General features: G+C 41.0%; 1 protein-coding gene across 1 annotated transcript in view; it reads right to left on the bottom strand.

Annotated features, from left to right (window-relative positions):
- Positions 1-7,365: 7,365 nt before the first annotated feature.
- TLR7 (toll like receptor 7) overlaps positions 7,366-18,073 on the bottom strand; it is a 21,650-nt gene continuing 10,942 nt past the window's right edge. The window contains exon 2 of the mRNA XM_019525635.1: positions 7,366-11,820. Within this exon, the coding sequence (XP_019381180.1) occupies positions 8,671-11,820 (3,150 nt within the window). The 3' untranslated portion in view covers positions 7,366-8,670. The remainder of the gene's footprint in view (positions 11,821-18,073) is intronic.

Raw genomic sequence — 18,073 nt, 5'->3', positions numbered from 1 at the left:
GGCATGGTGTGGTGTGATGAGAGTGGGTGTGTGTAGCCCCCTGGAGGACCCAGCCCTCACACCTGTGATAGGCAGCACAGGCAGCATCAGCTTTGAGGCGATCAGGGCTGTGCCGTGCCATGGGGGAACTGGCAGCAGCAGGTCCCAAGCGCCCCGTGGCTGCTGCTGCTGTGGGGGTGGGGGGACTGTGTACCCTGTGGGGGAAACATGCCCCCCAACCAACCCTCCTGCACCCACACACAATCGCACCCCACAGTCCCCCCACACAAGAACATCTCCCCCACAGCCCCTACTTACCCCCAACAGTGCCTGGGTCCTGATCCTTGCTGCGCTTCTGCTTGCCCCAGCACACTAAGGGTGCAAGCCCCATGTGCTGGGGCACCAGAAGCATGTAGAGAAGCTTTGTCCAGAAATCAGAGTGTCTCTCCAGAGGACCAGCTTCCTGCTTACCTCAGGGCACAGTGCGCAACCGTGCCCTACCCTGCTTTTTTCCCCTGGGTTTTTTTTTCATACCTGGATATCCAGCCATCACATTTTGAGCTCACACTAAATATGCAGCACGGGGAACATTTTTTAATTTGCAGCATGCTTCTTGTGGCATCTTAAACTGGTTTGTGATGCTGCAAGAGGCATGCGCATGCTTGTCTGCAAATGAGGCAATGAAGCCACCCTGGGGGCATCCCCAGCTGCTGCTCTCAAACACACCAGAAGCAAAGAGCTTGGGAGTGACAGCAGGTGTAGAATTTCAGAGTCTGTTGTTGGAAGCCCATGTAAGGTCCTTGCAATACACTGTAAAGAAGCAACACCATAATGGAGTCTTTACTCAGTTTCTTTGATCTGTTATTTAGTTATTTGTAGTAACTGGTTACTTACCGCCATATTTGCTACATGGAAGAGCATACCTGTAGTCTCATGCCCTCGCTCTTACTCTTTTGCTTAAATGGTGTTGCCCAACAACTGAGTGAAGAAAGAGATAGATGGCCTAGTAAGGATCACAAAAATGAGGTTACAAGGTTACTTACTTGTGTGTATTTCTTCTTCCAAGACATATTCCACAATATTAGCAAAACCTTGGAAAATTCCTTTCTATGGTAAATGTTTTCCAGACACCCTCTGTAGTTAGTCCCTATGCCATTACATGAACATTCCTCATCTCTCCAAACCCTGCGCTAAGCTAGTAAACCAGAAACCTATCAATATTATTCATATTGGCAGAGGGGCATAACCTGTTTCCTTAGCTGTTTGAAGATGCAGGAACCCTATGAATAAGTCAATTATGTGTGTCTAGAGTTGCATAGCAAAACATTAAATTCTAGCGATATCATCATGCAGTTTGATGGGGCTCAGCGGAGACCCATGCCTTCTCCTTATGCTTCTGTCTGAGTTCCTAGAAGAGAGCGGCAGGCTGGGTCCCATTCCTTTGTCTAGTCTTACAGGAAGGCTCTAGGCAATGATTAGATTTCAAAGATAGTAATAGACATTTCTTCTCTCAATCTGTGTGACTAAAAGGCTAGACAGGAAGGCTATAGGAACCTCATGCTACTGGGTGGGTTCATGGGAGTCTGGGACAGAAGAGTTCCTTTGGAGAGGGAGGGCAGGGGTTAAGATTTACTGAGAGAAGATATAACATTTATAGGAGGGATTTGGCATTTCATTTTCTGTCAAGAAGGACAGAGACTAGAAATTTTTTTGATAATTTTAGCTTTTGCATCACATCCTTAGCTTCATCTACTCAGAAAGTTCATAGACCAGCAGTTCCCAAACTCTGACAGGTTGTGCACCACCGATTAAAAATGACACAAACTTTAAGTACGACTAGGCCGGGTGTGGGAGAGGTTTGTGAGGGGGTGTGGCTGTGTGCATGGGGGAGCACAGGGCATGTTGGGAGATTGAGTAGATGTGGAGAGTTGTGGGGATGGGGAGTGGGTGTGTGGGGCTTGTGGGGTGTGAAAGAGGGAAGGGGTGTGTGGAGACTCCCTGCACTCCCCCCATGGTGCAGCACCAAGCAGAGGTGCTCAGAGCACCCAGTGGGGCACAGCTCTGGCCAGCACTGCACATTGCAGTGAGGGGCACAACCTCCACCAGGCAGTCTGTATCTCCCATGCTCCCCGCATTTGTCAGGCATGGGAGGGAAGCCCTGCATGCTGGAGCTGGCTGCTTTCCACACACCCCAGGGAAAGGCGCCTGGAGCTTCCCTCCTGTGCCATACAGCCCCAGCAGGTCAGGCAGCTGGTTCCAGCATGTGGGGCTTCCCTCCCATGCCCAGTGAGTGCAAGAGCTGCACATGCGCACAGGGAGCACTGGCAATACAGATGGCCTGGCAGAGGCTGCGCCCCTCACTGCATGTGCAGCACTGGTCAGAGTCGCACCCCAATGGGCATCTGCACCAGGCACAAGTGCCCTGAGCACCCTCATCTTCTGCTGCCACGTACCACTGACAGGTTGTCTGCGTACCACTGGGGTGCACGTACCAGATTGGGAACCACAGTCATAGACAATACAAGAACGTGAAAAAGCAATTGAATTTCTCAAGCAGCATGCAGTCTATAGAGACAATCAAGCAAACAGAACAAGAAAAGACATCATCTTTTCTACATATAATGCATTTTTCCTACAGGAATGCTTTCTTTCATAGAGACTCACAGGTCTGAAACACTATGGAGTTGTGTTGTTTTACATAACAGACAGAGAATGCAAGTGAAAACTCACAACCTCTTTGCTTCCATATATCCCTTTTCTTCATTTTCTGTTTAAAGGAAAGTTTCCACTGGGAAGTTTCAATGCAAAAGCAGCTTATTCAATGAGTAAAACAAAAAGTGGAAGAGACATAAGAAAATAGAGAAAAAAAATCTGGTTTTGAAGGAGAAGTTACAAAAAGCAACCCCTTAATAAGCACGTCTGCAGAATACAATGCATGTAAAAAAAAGAATAAATTGGTACTTAAACAGCAAGTGCTCCTAGATTCCTTCTGATCCAGAAATACTCTTGCAGAATACAGCAGTAGGATGTATGTCAGGTATCCCCAGAAATTATTGCCATTGGTATGGCATTAGTAAAGCAGTTAGCTAGGACTATGAGGCTGGTGGTTTTAGCTTTTAAAATGTATGTGAATTATTCCGAGAAATTTATTCTGAGGTTGACATTGGACTCAGTTTCATCCATTTTACAAATATAGAGCTTTACACTAACTGATGGCTATTGCTTTGAAGATGACTCAGAGAAATGTAAAGTGCACTCTAGCCTTGCAGCTCACTGGGCTACGTGGATAATGTATGCCAAATCTTGTAGCCAACGGCAAAGAGGAGAATGGCTTGGCAAGCACAATGTCTGGCTACTGTCAGTTTTGCAGCCTAAATGACAAGGTATATATTGATAGCTGAGCTGAACAGGCTTGTCTAAATTGACTACCTTTCACACAAGCCAAAAGCAAAGCTGAAACTTATACCTCTGCAGCTGTAGAAAAACCATGTACCTGCTCCTACATCTCGTTAAAAATGACAGAGGGAAATGTGTGAGAGAGGATATATTCTAAAGCTTCATTTTCTCAGAATGTTTATGAAAGTGCACTGGCAAAACATTTTTTTTTAAATTTCCTTGACTTCCTCAAAAATCATAAGTCTAAATCCAACAGATTAAAAGATGGAAAAATAAATAGAAAGAAAAATTCAGCAATTTAAAATTAGCAGACAGTCTGCTAAGAATTCTTCGTATTAAAAACTCATATCTTGAGCAGGGATGTTTCCCCATTAAAAAAAAATTTTTGATTTTGGGGGTAAATTTCTTAAGGGTATCATCAGAGAAAAGATTAGTCAGATAATTCAACAGTGCCTCCTTCTGCCTCACATATGGGCTTCAGAGTCTTCATTTCATTTATCTGTGAAATAATTTAACAACTCTGTCCCAGTTTTCTCATATGTAAAAAAGGCAATGACAAAATCCAGGGTGATTTGAGATGCATGGATGAACATTTCTATGAAAAAGTAATTGAAAGTCAGCAAGAAATTTAGACATAAATTTCTGATTTTCCTAGTCTCTCCCATAGCTCCTATTTTCAGTTTCAGATCCCTTCTCACACAAGATTCAGCAAGAGGAGGCAGGAAATGTTGAGGACAAGACAACAAGTGGTTTGATTTCTATTTCTGCTGCCTTGCCTAACTACTTGATTCATCTGAAATACTCTCACACTAAGTCCTTCTTCCTCCTTTTAAATTTCCCAATAATATCTGAAAGCACTTTCACAGGCCAACCCAAATGGGACATAATCACACAGTGCCTCTGTTTTCCCCTGTACTTTCTTAAGAAATAAAGACAAGATTATTCAGGGCATATATATATATATATATATGTCAGTTGAAGAAGATGAATTCTTTCATAACTTACTCTTTGCTGCTGCATTTTAGTAATCCTACTAAATTAGTTAAATAATGGTGGGTCATACAATTTAATCAACAGGAACACAAGATATATTTCCAATTGACGCTATAATAGTGCAGAAAAGTTACACCAGAGGTAAGGTATATAGGGCACTTCCATATAGTTTTAATAATTACTGTAGAAACTTGATAACTTTAGTAAGCCATCGCAATATATACACTCACATCAGATCATATAAAGCTTGAAAAAGCATCTCATTTCCTCAATATCTAGCTAGGATCTTTCCAAAGAAATAATAAATGTTTAACTGTATGAGAAGTTTGTCCACTGAAATGTTGCTCACAGGCCCTAAAATATCATTCTGCACAGTCATTTTGGACAAGACTGTCACAAGTCTTACACAGAGACCCAGGGGCTTCAAAAAATCAAAATGTGTACAATAATGAAGCATTTAGGAGCAAAGATAGAATTTGAGGGCCTTAGTAGAGTATCTTGAAATTAAATACAATGAAAACCCAGATTAAAAACGGAGGTAAGCAAGTTCCAGGACTTGGAACCTCACATAATTAAAGCAATTAGTTCAGTGGATGTTTTTGCATTGTTATGGGAATTCTCTACTAGATTCTTGCACCTACTGAAGTTCTAAAGCACTGAAGGCATTCCATGTTGTATTAACACTCTATTGCACAAACTTACACAGTTTTCCTTTTTTTCCTAAAGCATGTGTTAAGACTGGACCGGCACCCACCAGGTAGTTTACTTTGGCAGTTGTAACCTTGTGTATATAAGTCTTTAGAGCTAATGATTGCAAACATAACTTGCACAGTGTGGACTAAATGTAAGCTAATTTTTCATGCGTCTAGATGGAGGATAGTCAGAAACAATAGTTCAAAGAGCACGTATGCTTACTTCATCTAGCTGGACTGGCAGCTCATCACCAAATCACTGTAGCAATCCAGTTGCAAGACAGGAGGAAGAAAGAAAGGACATGAGGAATACTTTTTTCTTTTCTTTGGTCTTTTCTTAGCTCTAACCTTCACTTGGGCTTAAACTGAAAGATACATGGCAGTCCCTTTCCTCCTATCCCACTTTCTATTTTTAACATTTTGTAACCGAATGGAAAAATCATGGTGACCAGTAAAATGCTTGCCACATTGGAAAATTCTGTAGTAAATTAAGAAACATCCACATTTACAAATTGAAAAAAGGGTCATAACACACAGACCGTCAGTTGCACAAGTGTTCCAAGAAGTCCAGTAGGAAGCAGAAAGGAAGGGAAGAATATAAAGAATACTTTGACATTTCCATCTTTTCTTTTCCTCATGGCTATATATTTGTTGAGCAGATGACATAACAGGTGTTTCCATGTGAAGGCTGAGATTTACACAATGCCTCATTGCACAGACAAGCTGAGCCTGTGTTGACTGTGGTCAATGTTTTGTCTTAGAATGGAGCAGTGATCACTTTTCAGTTCACACCACAGCAGAACTTTTGGTTTTCAGGAGATATAAATAGCTTAGTGAGGGAGGGCTAGGACTCCATTTCCCACATACATACAACCGCCCTAGCTCTCCACACTTGCACCATACCACAAGCATGCTGATACCCAGCCACCCTAGGTTTTTGCTTCCAATCCACCAAGTGCCCAGAAGCGGTGCCTGGGAATTACTGACAGACCCTTAACCAACTTTTATGAAACATCACTCTTGTTTGCCTTCTTATGGACATACTTACTACAGACCACTATGGCCTCCATCTCAACTGAGTAAAAGTACAGGGAAAAGTGCAGGAAATTCATTTATTCTTCCCTTGAAGCAACAGATCCAAGGATAGAGGACTAGGCTATACTCATCCTCATCATTGGTAAGTGAAGGGAGCAAGGCACACATGGCACTACATGAATTTTCTCAACTCTGCCCCTTCCCCTCTGCCCAGAAATAGGAGATTGCATCACATGTAGGGACTGCTGTGGAAGGGGACATGGGAGATTTTTGTGGGAGGAACTGATAGACAATATTCCCGTACGAATATTGTGACACCTCATATGCTTTACATCTTCTGACATCTAGTGCAACCTTTTGATATTTATTATCCATTATACTTTTAATAAACCTTGCTCAAATGTTCTTGTGTTTAAGGGGAAAAGGTGGGGAGCAAGAGGAAAAGCATTCGTGCTTATCCACAAAGGTTCATAGATTCATAGATGCTAGGGTTGGAAGGGACCTCAACAGATCATCGAGTCCGACCCCCCTGCCCTGGGCAGGAAAGAGTGCTGGGGTCAGATGACCACAGCCAGATGCCTGTCCAGCCTTCTCTTAAAGACGCACAAGGTAGGGGAGAGCACCACCTCCCTTGGAAGCCCATTCCAAATTTCAACCACCTTTTCCATGAAGAAGTTTTCCCTGATATCTAGCCTAAATCTGCTCTCTGTCAGTTTGTGACCATTGTTCCTTGTTACCCCAAGAGGCACCCTAGTGAACAGAGCATCTCCAATCCCTTGCTGGATCCCCCTAATTAATTTGTAAGCAGCCACAAGATCACCACTCAGCCTTCTCTTGCAGAAGCTAAAGATGTCCAGGTCCCTCGGTCTCTCCTCATAGGGCTTGTCCTGTAAGCCCCAAACCATACGAGTGGCCCTCCTCTGGACCCTCTCGAGTCTGTCAACATCCTTCTTGAAGTATGGCACCCCAAACTGCTAAACTTTTCTACACAGGCATCTTACTGGTTTATCACTTGAACATTTTTGTTTTCATATTTTCCTATAATCCTCCTCTCTCCAAAAATGTACATGTACATGATAATGATAATACTTTACCTTTCATAAAAGGATAATGATAACCCCTTACTCTTCATAAATGGATTGCAAAAACACTTTAGGTGATAGATAGATAGATAGATAGATAGATAGATAGATAGATAGATGTGTGCTTATGTACACGTGAGCATGAACACAGTGTGTTTAATATATAAATATGTATGTTATACTTTCCCATTCTCTGAAATGCATATAGCTACTTCTACAGCAAAAGAACTAGACTTCAGCAATGCATATCCATGACTAGGAAGAAGGTAGAGGCAGCTGTACTCAGTCTTCAGCTGTTTAGATTCCCTCTGTAGTTCAGTTACCCAAAATCTGGCCCAGACACCGGAATTAATCATTCTTCTCTTTGTAGAGATGTTGTATCCATGGGATTACAAACATGGAAGGCCAAGAAGTCAGCTTTAGCTCATTTATATTTTGATACTTCTTACAAAATATAATCATAAGATGACCATTTTTCTAACCCCCCCCCAACTTTTACCATTAATCAACAAACCCAGAATGTTAAATTGTTTTATCTTTGACTACTGTTATATGTGACCAAGTGTCTCTGTTCAGTTTTGTATTACTGCATAGGTACCACACATGTATTACTGCTCTAGATGCACAGATTCACAGGACTTGGGTGAGGACAGCCATTCTTCTCTCAAGACAAGAAGTTTAACTCGTATAAATGCTGGAACCTGTGAAGAAAGAAAGGGTTTGGGTAACCTGAGATGCGTGTCAATGACAGCAAACAAGATGAGAAGGCTTACTTGGATAAGCTATTCTTCTCCACTAAGAAAAATAAAGCAAGCCAGACCTGCCTAAACTCTGGATAGAGGGCTTAAATACAGGTTTGGAAGATATAAGCACATAACTCCAAGGCAATACTACTTACATTTTACTGACTCCCCAAAGTAAACTGTGAACTACTTTAGGCACTATTCTTACCATTAACGTACTAGTAAATACTGTTTATGTTTTACAAAGATACACGCTGGTGCTACTGTTTGATATTACCTATAACCTATCAATAGTCCAAACAGCAGTAATTTAAGGTACAGCTGAATTTCTCCCAATAGTCCATATAATACAGTGAGTCAAGCAAATGGTCTCACAAAGAGCTGAGCCAGCTTGCAGGAGGTGCTGTCGGCCTTCGCTGGAATGAAAGCTAGAAGTGCAATTCTGTTCCAAACCTCAGCCTTTTGGCTGGTAGTGCATCTTATTTCCACTGTGTCACAGTACATATTACATAAGGTGCATGCCATTTAAACAGTCAGTTTGGCATAAAGTTAGACAAAGCCTTCTTGACACAGGAGATAAGTTAAGATAAAAAAAAATTCTTTACGATACCAAAAGTTTATTTAACTTTTGCACGTGATATCACTTTTAAAGAAGGTTTCAAAGCTGGAAATATAACTTAAGTGAAATTTAAAGATAGCATCATCCTGCCTTCCCCATGCCACACAAAGATTTTTCAGGGAATAGTAAAGCTACACAGTTTCTTGGAAAAGTTTGTTGTAGGGCATGTTACTGTTTGTCGCCAAAGTGGTTTCCAGACATTGCCAGAAATAAGGCTGCGATAGAGGGTTGGCTGGCCATTCCAGGACAGAGCTACTGCACAACCTCTTTCTCAGCCGGAGGTACCTGGAATTCTGCAATGCTTTCTGAAGAAATATCAGAATAATCACATCCAACTTTTCATCCATAAGTCTTTGGTGAGCCATGTAAAATGCAGTCTTGAAGTTACCACTTTTTGAGTACTCTTTTGTCAGGACAAATATGGTTTTTCTGCTCAGTTGTATGCTCTGGGAAAGGTTGTCTAAGACTGGTTGCCCAGGGAGCCAGTCTCTTTCTTCCAGGCATAAATTGAACCGTTTATCTCTTTGATCTTCCAGTTTGTCAACTAATTCTTTCAAGACCCATTCAGTTACAGCTGGATCATCCTTATCATAGGCAACAAAAGCATCATAGCAGGTGTCCGCTGAAAGCAAACGCTGATAACCTTTTAGCTTGGCAGTGCAGTAATGATAGCTATACCACATATCCCAGAAATAGAGATGGTTAATGACAGCAAACACCATTATACAAAGGATAAGTGTTGCTAACATAGAGTACAAGATCAAATGAGAGTAGTCTAACTCGCAGGTATACATATCCAAAAAAATCACACTCTTTCCTTTATGTGCGCCTGGGCCTGCACATGTCACATCTGTGGCTAGAAGTGGAATAGTAACCTCAGTCTGATTGATCCACCAAACAAACCATACAGCATCACAAGTGCACTTGAAAGGATTTCCATGTAGAAGCAGCATCTCCAGATTGTTGATGACATTCTCTGGGAAGCTAGATTTCCTAATTATTTGGATCTTGTTTGAGCTGAGATCCAAGTACTTTAATTGGAAAGCACCTCTAAGAAAGTGCATAGTCAGCCTTGGAATTTGATTGTTTTGCAGTATCAGTTTCTGGATAGTTGAAGAGCAGCTGGACAGCCTCCTTGGAACAGTAGTCAATAGGTTATTGCTAAGATCCAAGTTTTCAAGTTTCTTTAGAAGGTGGAGCTTTCCCCAATTGAAAGTCTTTAACTTGTTACTGGTTAAGTTAAGTTGCTTGAGGTTTGGAGGCAGGCCTTCAAAAACACCAGGAGGCAAAAAATTCAGAAAGTTGAAGGAAATGTCCAGTTGCTCTAACTTGGTCAAATTCTTGAAGAATGAGAGGTATCTAGCATCTCCATCCATCCATAAAGTATCTAAATGATTTCCTTTGAATTCCAGAATTCGAAGAGATTGACTTTCCATCCCTGTGTTTGCAGAAGTAGAAATTTCATTCCAGTTCATCACCAGCTTCTTCAAAAAGGCCAAATTCTTTGTAAAATTGAGCATATGAGTTATACCTTCTGACAGAAAATAATGTTGGTTATAGCTAAGGTCAAGAATTTCTAGATGTTTAAGCTCCTGGAAGGCAGTTGAATATAACAGATCAAGCCTGTTGTTAGAAAAATCTAGATATTTCAATCCAGCCAAAGGGCGGAATTCACTTCCATTCAAAGTTTGACTAATGGCATTACCTGACAAATTGAGGCATTTTAGGAAACTGAGATGTTGGAAATCAGAGGGGTTAATAAAAAATATGTCATTTCTGCTTAAATCTAGAGTTTCTCCATAATTTAGACAATCTTCATCAGCAAAAGGTTGGAAAGAAGTAGCCTCTTTGTCCTTGGACTTACAACTCCGCGCATACTCATCATACCTGAAATAGTGCATCTCATGCACTATTCGGTTACTGTAGTGCTTTTCTGAAGCCCTCGGGGTAGAACAGAAACCATTATTACTGCCTTCACCTGAATAAGGAGATATTTTATTGACTGAGAGGTCTATGACTTTAAGAGATGGGAATTTTTTAAACACATTCAGGTCAGCAACTTTGATAAAATTAGTTCCAAGGTCCAACACGGTCAGGTTTCTAAGATGAAGCAATGGAGAGAGATTTTCTAGATTCAATTCTCTGAAGACATAACCTCTGACCCTCAAAATTTCCAGGTTAGAGAGAGAGGCAAATGTTTTAGACAGGTTCAAAACTGTGGAATAGACCTGAAGTTCAAAATTAAAGGAGAGATCCAGCTCTACAAGGTTGGGAATAAGATTCAAAAAACGAGCCTCTCCAATTTCCTTGGCTAGGAAATTTTGGGAAAGATCAAGCACTTGTAGATTTTTGGTGTTTTTAAACCAGCTGTTGGGTACATAGTGAAGGGAATTACTGTGGAGCCGCAGAATTTTTAATTGTTTTAAGGAATCAAATGCTTTGGGATGGATTGCAATGGGGGCATTGTGGGGACAAGGAGTACAAGGAAACGGAGAGTTGTAGCAGCGAGGGCAATTTCCACTTAAATCAAGAATTTCCAAATTGTGAAGGTCATTTAAACTGTGCTCTTGAACAGCTTGAATCATGTTATTGTAAAGGTATAGTTCTTTTAAAGTGGATGACAAATGGTGGGGGACATAAGTTAAATTATTGGATTTGAGGGACAATACAATTAAACTTTTTAAGTCCTGGAAGGCATTTTCTTCTATTTCAAATGAAATGTTGCAGGGATTCCGATAATAGCAGTTCTGGCCCAAGTACAACTTTTTAATGTTTCTGAGTTCTGATAATTTCTCTTTTGTGAGAGAAAAGATGTTGTTGGCTTCAAGGCTTAGCAGGAGTAAATTAAGAGGAAGACCCCGAGGTATTTCCAACAGTTGATTTCCATCCAAATACAATGACTTTAACTTTGTTAGTATGGCAAAACTGCCATCTGCAATCTGTGGTCTCTTAGTACACACGCGATCTTTTGGCCCCAATCTGACAGGCACACAGTTACACCTGAAATCAATCTCTATGAGATTATCAAGGTGGACAAAGGAGGTTGAGAAAATGCTTGGGATATGATTAATAGTAAGAATCAGGTTTGTTGCATTTGCAGGAATTCCTTCTGGGATTTTTGTGAGATGACGCTCGCTGCAGTCCACTACCACGCTGGCTTTTGAGGCTTCTACTTTTACATCACAGGGTAAGCTTTTAGGAAACCATCTGCATGACACCAGATTTGGAAACAGAAAGAGCACAAGTAACAGCAATCTGTTTGAGGGCCGTCTATAAAATGCCTAGAAAGAGGGAAATAAACACATGCCGATTTAATAAAGTAGCAATGTATGTATGTCTACTGTTATTCTCTTTCCAACCTTTCAGTACAGTAAACTACTATTACTACTGTCTAATCAACCATGTGCAAACAAGTATTAAAGATCCTACCCCAAAATCATCTGTACAGCAGTAATGGATTACATTTTTGTGATTCCCACCCCCCATCTAATCTATTTCCAAGCATAGCTCTGTTATACATGAAGACCCTGACAAATTTAGATTTAAAATGATCCATCTTGAAATTTCATAGTCTTCATTTAAAAGGACACTAAAAATTACTACACTTAAAAATCAATTCAAATAGTTCAGCTCCGCATGCTAACTCAGAGAAGTTTAGTATTTATTTCATTTCACATTTATCATCTACTGCTTTATATTTCTGCACATCTTTGGAGAGAATAGCAATATGTTACTTAAAGGTATAGTGCAACTATTATTTTATAATGTAGTCTGTTTCGGTAAGTCTTTTGAAAGTATACTAATATTTTTTTTAAATTTTAAGGGAACTATTTCCAGCATCTCATTTTAAACACAAGGTAAATTGCAACTGCACAGCATGTACAAAGGAAACAGTGAATTAATATACACAGAGATAGAAAATAAAAGGGCTTGCTGTGTTTTGCATATTTTGTAGTCATGAATATATACATAATAGGCAGATTCTATTTATCCTGGCATAAATTATTTAAAAAATAACTAATGATCTGAGTACCCAACTTGATATAGAATCAACCAAAATCATTACAATATACTTTAAGTACATAAACTCAGGACTGAAATCAGATTCTACACACACCTAACTCATTCTAAATACTGTAATAACTTGAATACAAGATGAGGTTTTTGCCCTCAGTTGGCACAGGGAGAAAAAGCCCTTCGTCTTATGATGGAATGCAAGGAAATCTCACTAAGTCTATTGGCTATGATTAAATTTCTGCCAAAAGCAGCACGTGCTCAGTAATGGAAACTAACTATAAAGTTGACTAAATCAACAGTGAGCATAACTATAAAACACATAGCCCACACTGGGCAAACATGCTGATCATGTTGATGGGAACTTTTGTGTGTGCGCGCGTGTGTGTGGCCCTTGGGAAAAAAAACCCAGCTCCATGAGGAACTGGCACCAGGCCTGGAGGTACTGCAAAATCAGGCTGGGACTGGGACTGCCAGAGCCAGTCCTGACACCCTCCCTTTGGTGCCAACATTTGATCTTAGCTAAAAAAGGCTAAAAAATGCTGATGGGGACTATTTCCACTCCATTTTCCATATATAGAGTCTAATTATTGAGGGGTTATTTAATAATCAGGGTAGTTTTCCATTTGAGTAAACACGATAACGCCTATTAACTGCTACAAGAACAGATGGAATTACACTTTTTACACTTCCTAAAGTCTCCTTACCTTGTTTCTAAGAGTGCCTTAGACCTTTAAGAGCAAATTTAAAATTGACAGGACCTAGTCAAATCAAGGCTGCTTTAAAAGACTTGAAATTATAGTTCCTAATCTTTTTCACCAATTACACAGTTAAACTGAGTACAAATCGGCTAAGAGTTCCTGTGCACATAAGTGGTTTGTGAACTTAACCAATACGCAGAAAACTAAAGTTTGTTACAATATAACCAACAGGCAACAAATTGAAACTGGCACTGTTATGCAGCTAAATTAATCATGCATATAAAGTGGAGTATATTACTTACTTTTAAACTCTTGTAGTTTTAATACTATTTTACCCAATTTATTGTAAGCTACTACCTTAAGAATAACTTAAACGTTGTTATGTATTTAAGCCGTTGGTGCCCCTAAATAGAAACAAATGATATCCCAAATCAGTGACTTTTTAACTGACAGAATTTCCAAAAGTGAGCTCTGTTTTCACACAGACCTTTGTTGTTTTGGTCCTCTTTATATTTAACATTATTTGCAGGGGTGGGGTGTGGATGGGAATGACCTTTTCTGCAATATTATCACGGTTATTTTTCTACTTTATGGCTTTCATCAAAATATTACTTTTCTAAAATAGTATTCCAAAGAGTTTCTTTCTCACTTGCATTTTAATACAATTTTAAGCCATCTCAGGAGAACTTTTAATTTGGAATCTTTCAGCTGGATTTTTTATTGCTCAATACATTCAATGAAAACTTTTAAAAAAATTAAATGTATGCCTCGGCAATGGAGGAGAGAAACATGGCATGAACTGATTTTTAAGGGACCAAATTAATTAAATGTACTGACTGAATGTAGATACTTAATTAAGCAGCTAATAACATTGAAAAATAAAAAATGTAAGCAGGTGCCTCTTGACATGGTCAAGTGTTTCTTTTGCCTTAATTTTTATTTTAATATAGAAGTCTTTTTATGTTAAGAGCTAGGGCTGTGCGAAATGAGCCGCATTCAATTCAGATCCGGCCTGAATCAGGGACAGTGATTTGATTTGTTGATTTGGATTGCTGTCCCTATTTCGATTTGGCTGAATCCAAATCTGAAGATTCGATGCCAATTCAGAGTTTTGCAATTCAGCCATAAATACAGCTTTAAATATTTTTTTCTATGTACCTCAGGGTACCAAGCATGGCTCATGAATGCTGCAATGGTGGGGAGGTTGGGCGTGCCACAGGAACACAGGGGCATCCTTCCACACCCCCCTGGCTTTGTGATTGGACACAGGGGAACCCCAGGTGCCCCCTCAGACCCAGGAGGCACCAGTTGCTGAGCTGAGGGGGCACAAGGGAGCCCCCCAGTGCACTGCCCAGTGGACCTGGAAGTGCTTCTGGTCCACTTCTGGGTCTGCTGCTGAGTGTGCTGGGGACTTCCCGCACTCTTGTAGGATGTTTCATCTGCCCCACCATCTCAGCATTCATGAGCCACCTGGTACCTTCCAGTATGTAAAAAACCCAATTTCAAGTGATGTCTATGTCTGAATTGTTGAATCTTTCTGAAACTCGGAATTGATTTGGAGGTTTTGATTCGATTTGGAGAGATTAAAGGGTCTCCTGATTCAGTTTAGATTCAGAGATTTGGCCATTGAATCAGGCCGAATCTCTGCTGAATTGAATCAGCGACTGGAGCTTCACACAGCCACCTGCTAAACTGAAAGTATGTGAAAGTACTCCTGAATACCGACTCAGATACACCTGGATGGTAAATTTTTTATTTATTTATTTATTTATTTATTTTCATTTAGGATATCCTGCTTTATATATTATACTTAACTGAACTGCTCCATTTCCTCAGACACAAGCACACCTAGGCTAGGTACAGACATTCAGAGAGCTTTGAGAAAAGTAAGATCACGTTAAAAACAGCCACCTGATCTAAGTTCACCCTGGTGAGAACCTTAGGTGGATCTAAGTGGGAACTGTACAGATGTTCAGGACAGTTAGATAGATGTAAAAATGGCCAACCCAATCTTAGTTAACCCTACATCTGATTCTATTTATCATGGCAGATAATCTAATCTAGACCACACCATCTGAGGTAATTTAACTTAGATTGGGTTGGCCATTTTTAGACCCATCTAAACTGTCCTGAACTTCGGTACAGTTCCCAGCACAGCGCAGAGGTAGGAAAAGACCAAGCACTGCTCCCAGCCCTGGGGCTCAACTTTGCCTACACTCTCCCTGGCTATTCTTAGCCAACCAGCCCCTCCCCACACCCCCAGACAAATAACACCCCCATGCCCACTGACCAGCCTGCCAAAGCCCATGTCCCACAAGCCACTCCCAGAGCCCATTTTACTGGTGTTCACCAGTGCCAGGAGCTGAGCAAGTAAGTTGTGGGGGAGGAGTTGGTGGATTGGGGGGGGTGTCACTTCAGGTGGCCCTAAAATTAGCCCCTGGTCCTGGAGGGTGGGGGAGGGAACCCCCCTGTCCCCCAAGACACCCCACCTGCCCCATAGATCCTGTCTGCCCCCTTATTCCACCCACAGGCCCTGCTAGTTTGGTGTTTCTTTTTTAGCCCCAGGCATCAATAAAAGAGCTGTCAGTAGCTGCAGAATATTCCTCCCCACCACAATAGATACATAGAGCAGATCTCTTATAACCCTACATTTTTGTTCTCTGATGTCCATTATTTAATCAGTGTTTATGACCTTCTACCCCACACCTCCACCTGAATTCCCTCTAACAGAAAGCCTCAGTTTGAAAGTATGAACATAAAAAAAGTACAACTGTCACCACTGGAAATAGGACTATGGCCCTAGGAGTTATTTTAATGAGACAAATTCAATTACATTGAGCATTTATACACATGCTCTGGGAGCACTTTAATTAGAGCAGCTCTGAATGCCACTCTAATTAAAGCACCTGGAGTGTCATGTGTATTATCATCCCTGCACTGAAAAATGGTGGTGGGGGCACTTTAACTGAAGTCAAGCTGAAGCTCATTTGATTGAAGCTTTTAACGAGCACCAGTTAAAGCACCTGCACTGTCATTTTACAGTGCAGGGATGTTAATACACCAGATACTGGAGTCTGCTGGAGTGTGGTAATTACCATGCTCCGGCAGATTCGATTAATTGATTAATCAAGTCTGCTCTGACTTGATCAGCAGGGGGAGGAGGCAGTCTGCTCCAATACATTGTAATTACAGCACTTCAGAGTAGCCCCACTGCTCATGTATAGGCACCCATCACATTTATTTTCAAATGGGTTCATAAGTGACCTGAACATCTGAGACACCACAGCCTTTTTCATAACACATATTTTACAACATTGTAAAAATGATAAGAGCCTTTCCACTCTTTCCTCTAGTCAGAAAGAGAGAAACATTTGCAGCATCTAAAATGGGGATTTACATCTGGTCTACACAAAATTACTTAGGAAAATTAATCTAAATCAACTAGAGATGTGAATTTAAAATGGAGCACTTAAACTACATTAAACCCTGTGGACACAGAGGGTACCTATACATGTGCAGGGCATGCATTTCAAAAGATGCTGTGACTTTTACACTACTTAAAGTGCTTTAGATACAGTGCCTTAAAACTTAATAGACATTCTATGCCTTGGTGCAAGTTTTATGCCTTGCTGCAGTTCTGTAGAGTAGAAAGCAGAGGATGTAGGAGGCTGCACAATACAGCCTGATGCTGCAGGAAAATCTAGAATGATTCATCATGTATGAATAATCTTCATATATTTCATAGACGTTAGGGCTGGAAGGTACCTTGTGAGATCGTCAGGTCCAGCCCCATGCCTGACTGGGGGGGGGGGGGGGGGGGGGAGGGGGGGGGAAGGTGTGCGCGCGCACATGTGTGCAGAGCTAGCTACACGTGGTGGTAGAACTTAGTAGGGCTGTGAAAAATGGCACCATTCCATTTCAACTTCTGTTTTGATGGAACAGTGTTTTATTTTGAGTTTTGTTTCATTTCGAAACCGCTGTTCCGTTTCATCACAACTGTTTTGCTGTTTTGCCAAAGGCTATAATGAGGAAGCATAAAACTGCCTATAACTTTGACATTTCTTGCCCGATTCAAATGAAACTTACTTGGATGGTAGCCCCTGCTGAGGCTACAAGGTCTGCCAAGTTTCAAGAGGATAGGTACAGGAGTTTCTGCAAAACTGTATCTCAAATTCTTGAAAGCAAAACTCATGTCACTTGTAAGTGTGAAGGCACAGGGGGGTGAAAACTGAAGAGATGATAGCCCCTGCTGAGGCTATGAAACTTGCGATGTTTCAAGGAGATAGGTGCAGGGGTTTCTGGGAAACTGCACCTCAGGCTGCTGACAAGCAAAATTTGTGACATGGGTGACACTGTGTGTGTTAAGGTGCAGCAGGATGAAAACTGCAGAAATGCTAGCCCCTGATGAAGCCAATAAGCCTGCCATCTTTCAAGGAGATGGGTGCAGGGGGTTCTGGGAAACTGCACCTCAGGCTGCTGACAGGCAAAATTCATGACTATCTGGTGTTAAGGTGCACCCTCACTGGCGCTGGGGAATCTACATAACACTGTAGTGTGCTGCAATGAGACTGCCTCCTCCCCTACAGCCTCAGCCTGGTTCACCACTTTAAATGACAACAGGTATAAAATAACTTAGTAAGCACTAGCACAGTAGCACCAGCAGCGTCTCAGGCAGCCAAACTGTCACAGAGCCTTTCTTTTTATAAAAAAATTGAATGGAAGAAAGAGAGATATTGTTTTGGATATATAAATGATGTGTTACTTGTGTTGTGTGATGGGTTACGTTGTGTTTTTCTGTTTATATATTTATTTTTTTTTA

The sequence above is a fragment of the Gavialis gangeticus genome, unplaced genomic scaffold (genome assembly GCF_001723915.1).
Source record: "Gavialis gangeticus isolate Ggan-Ray unplaced genomic scaffold, GavGan_comp1, whole genome shotgun sequence".
Classification (NCBI taxonomy): Eukaryota; Metazoa; Chordata; order Crocodylia; family Gavialidae; genus Gavialis; species Gavialis gangeticus.
This window is presented reverse-complemented; position numbering and strand designations above follow the sequence as displayed.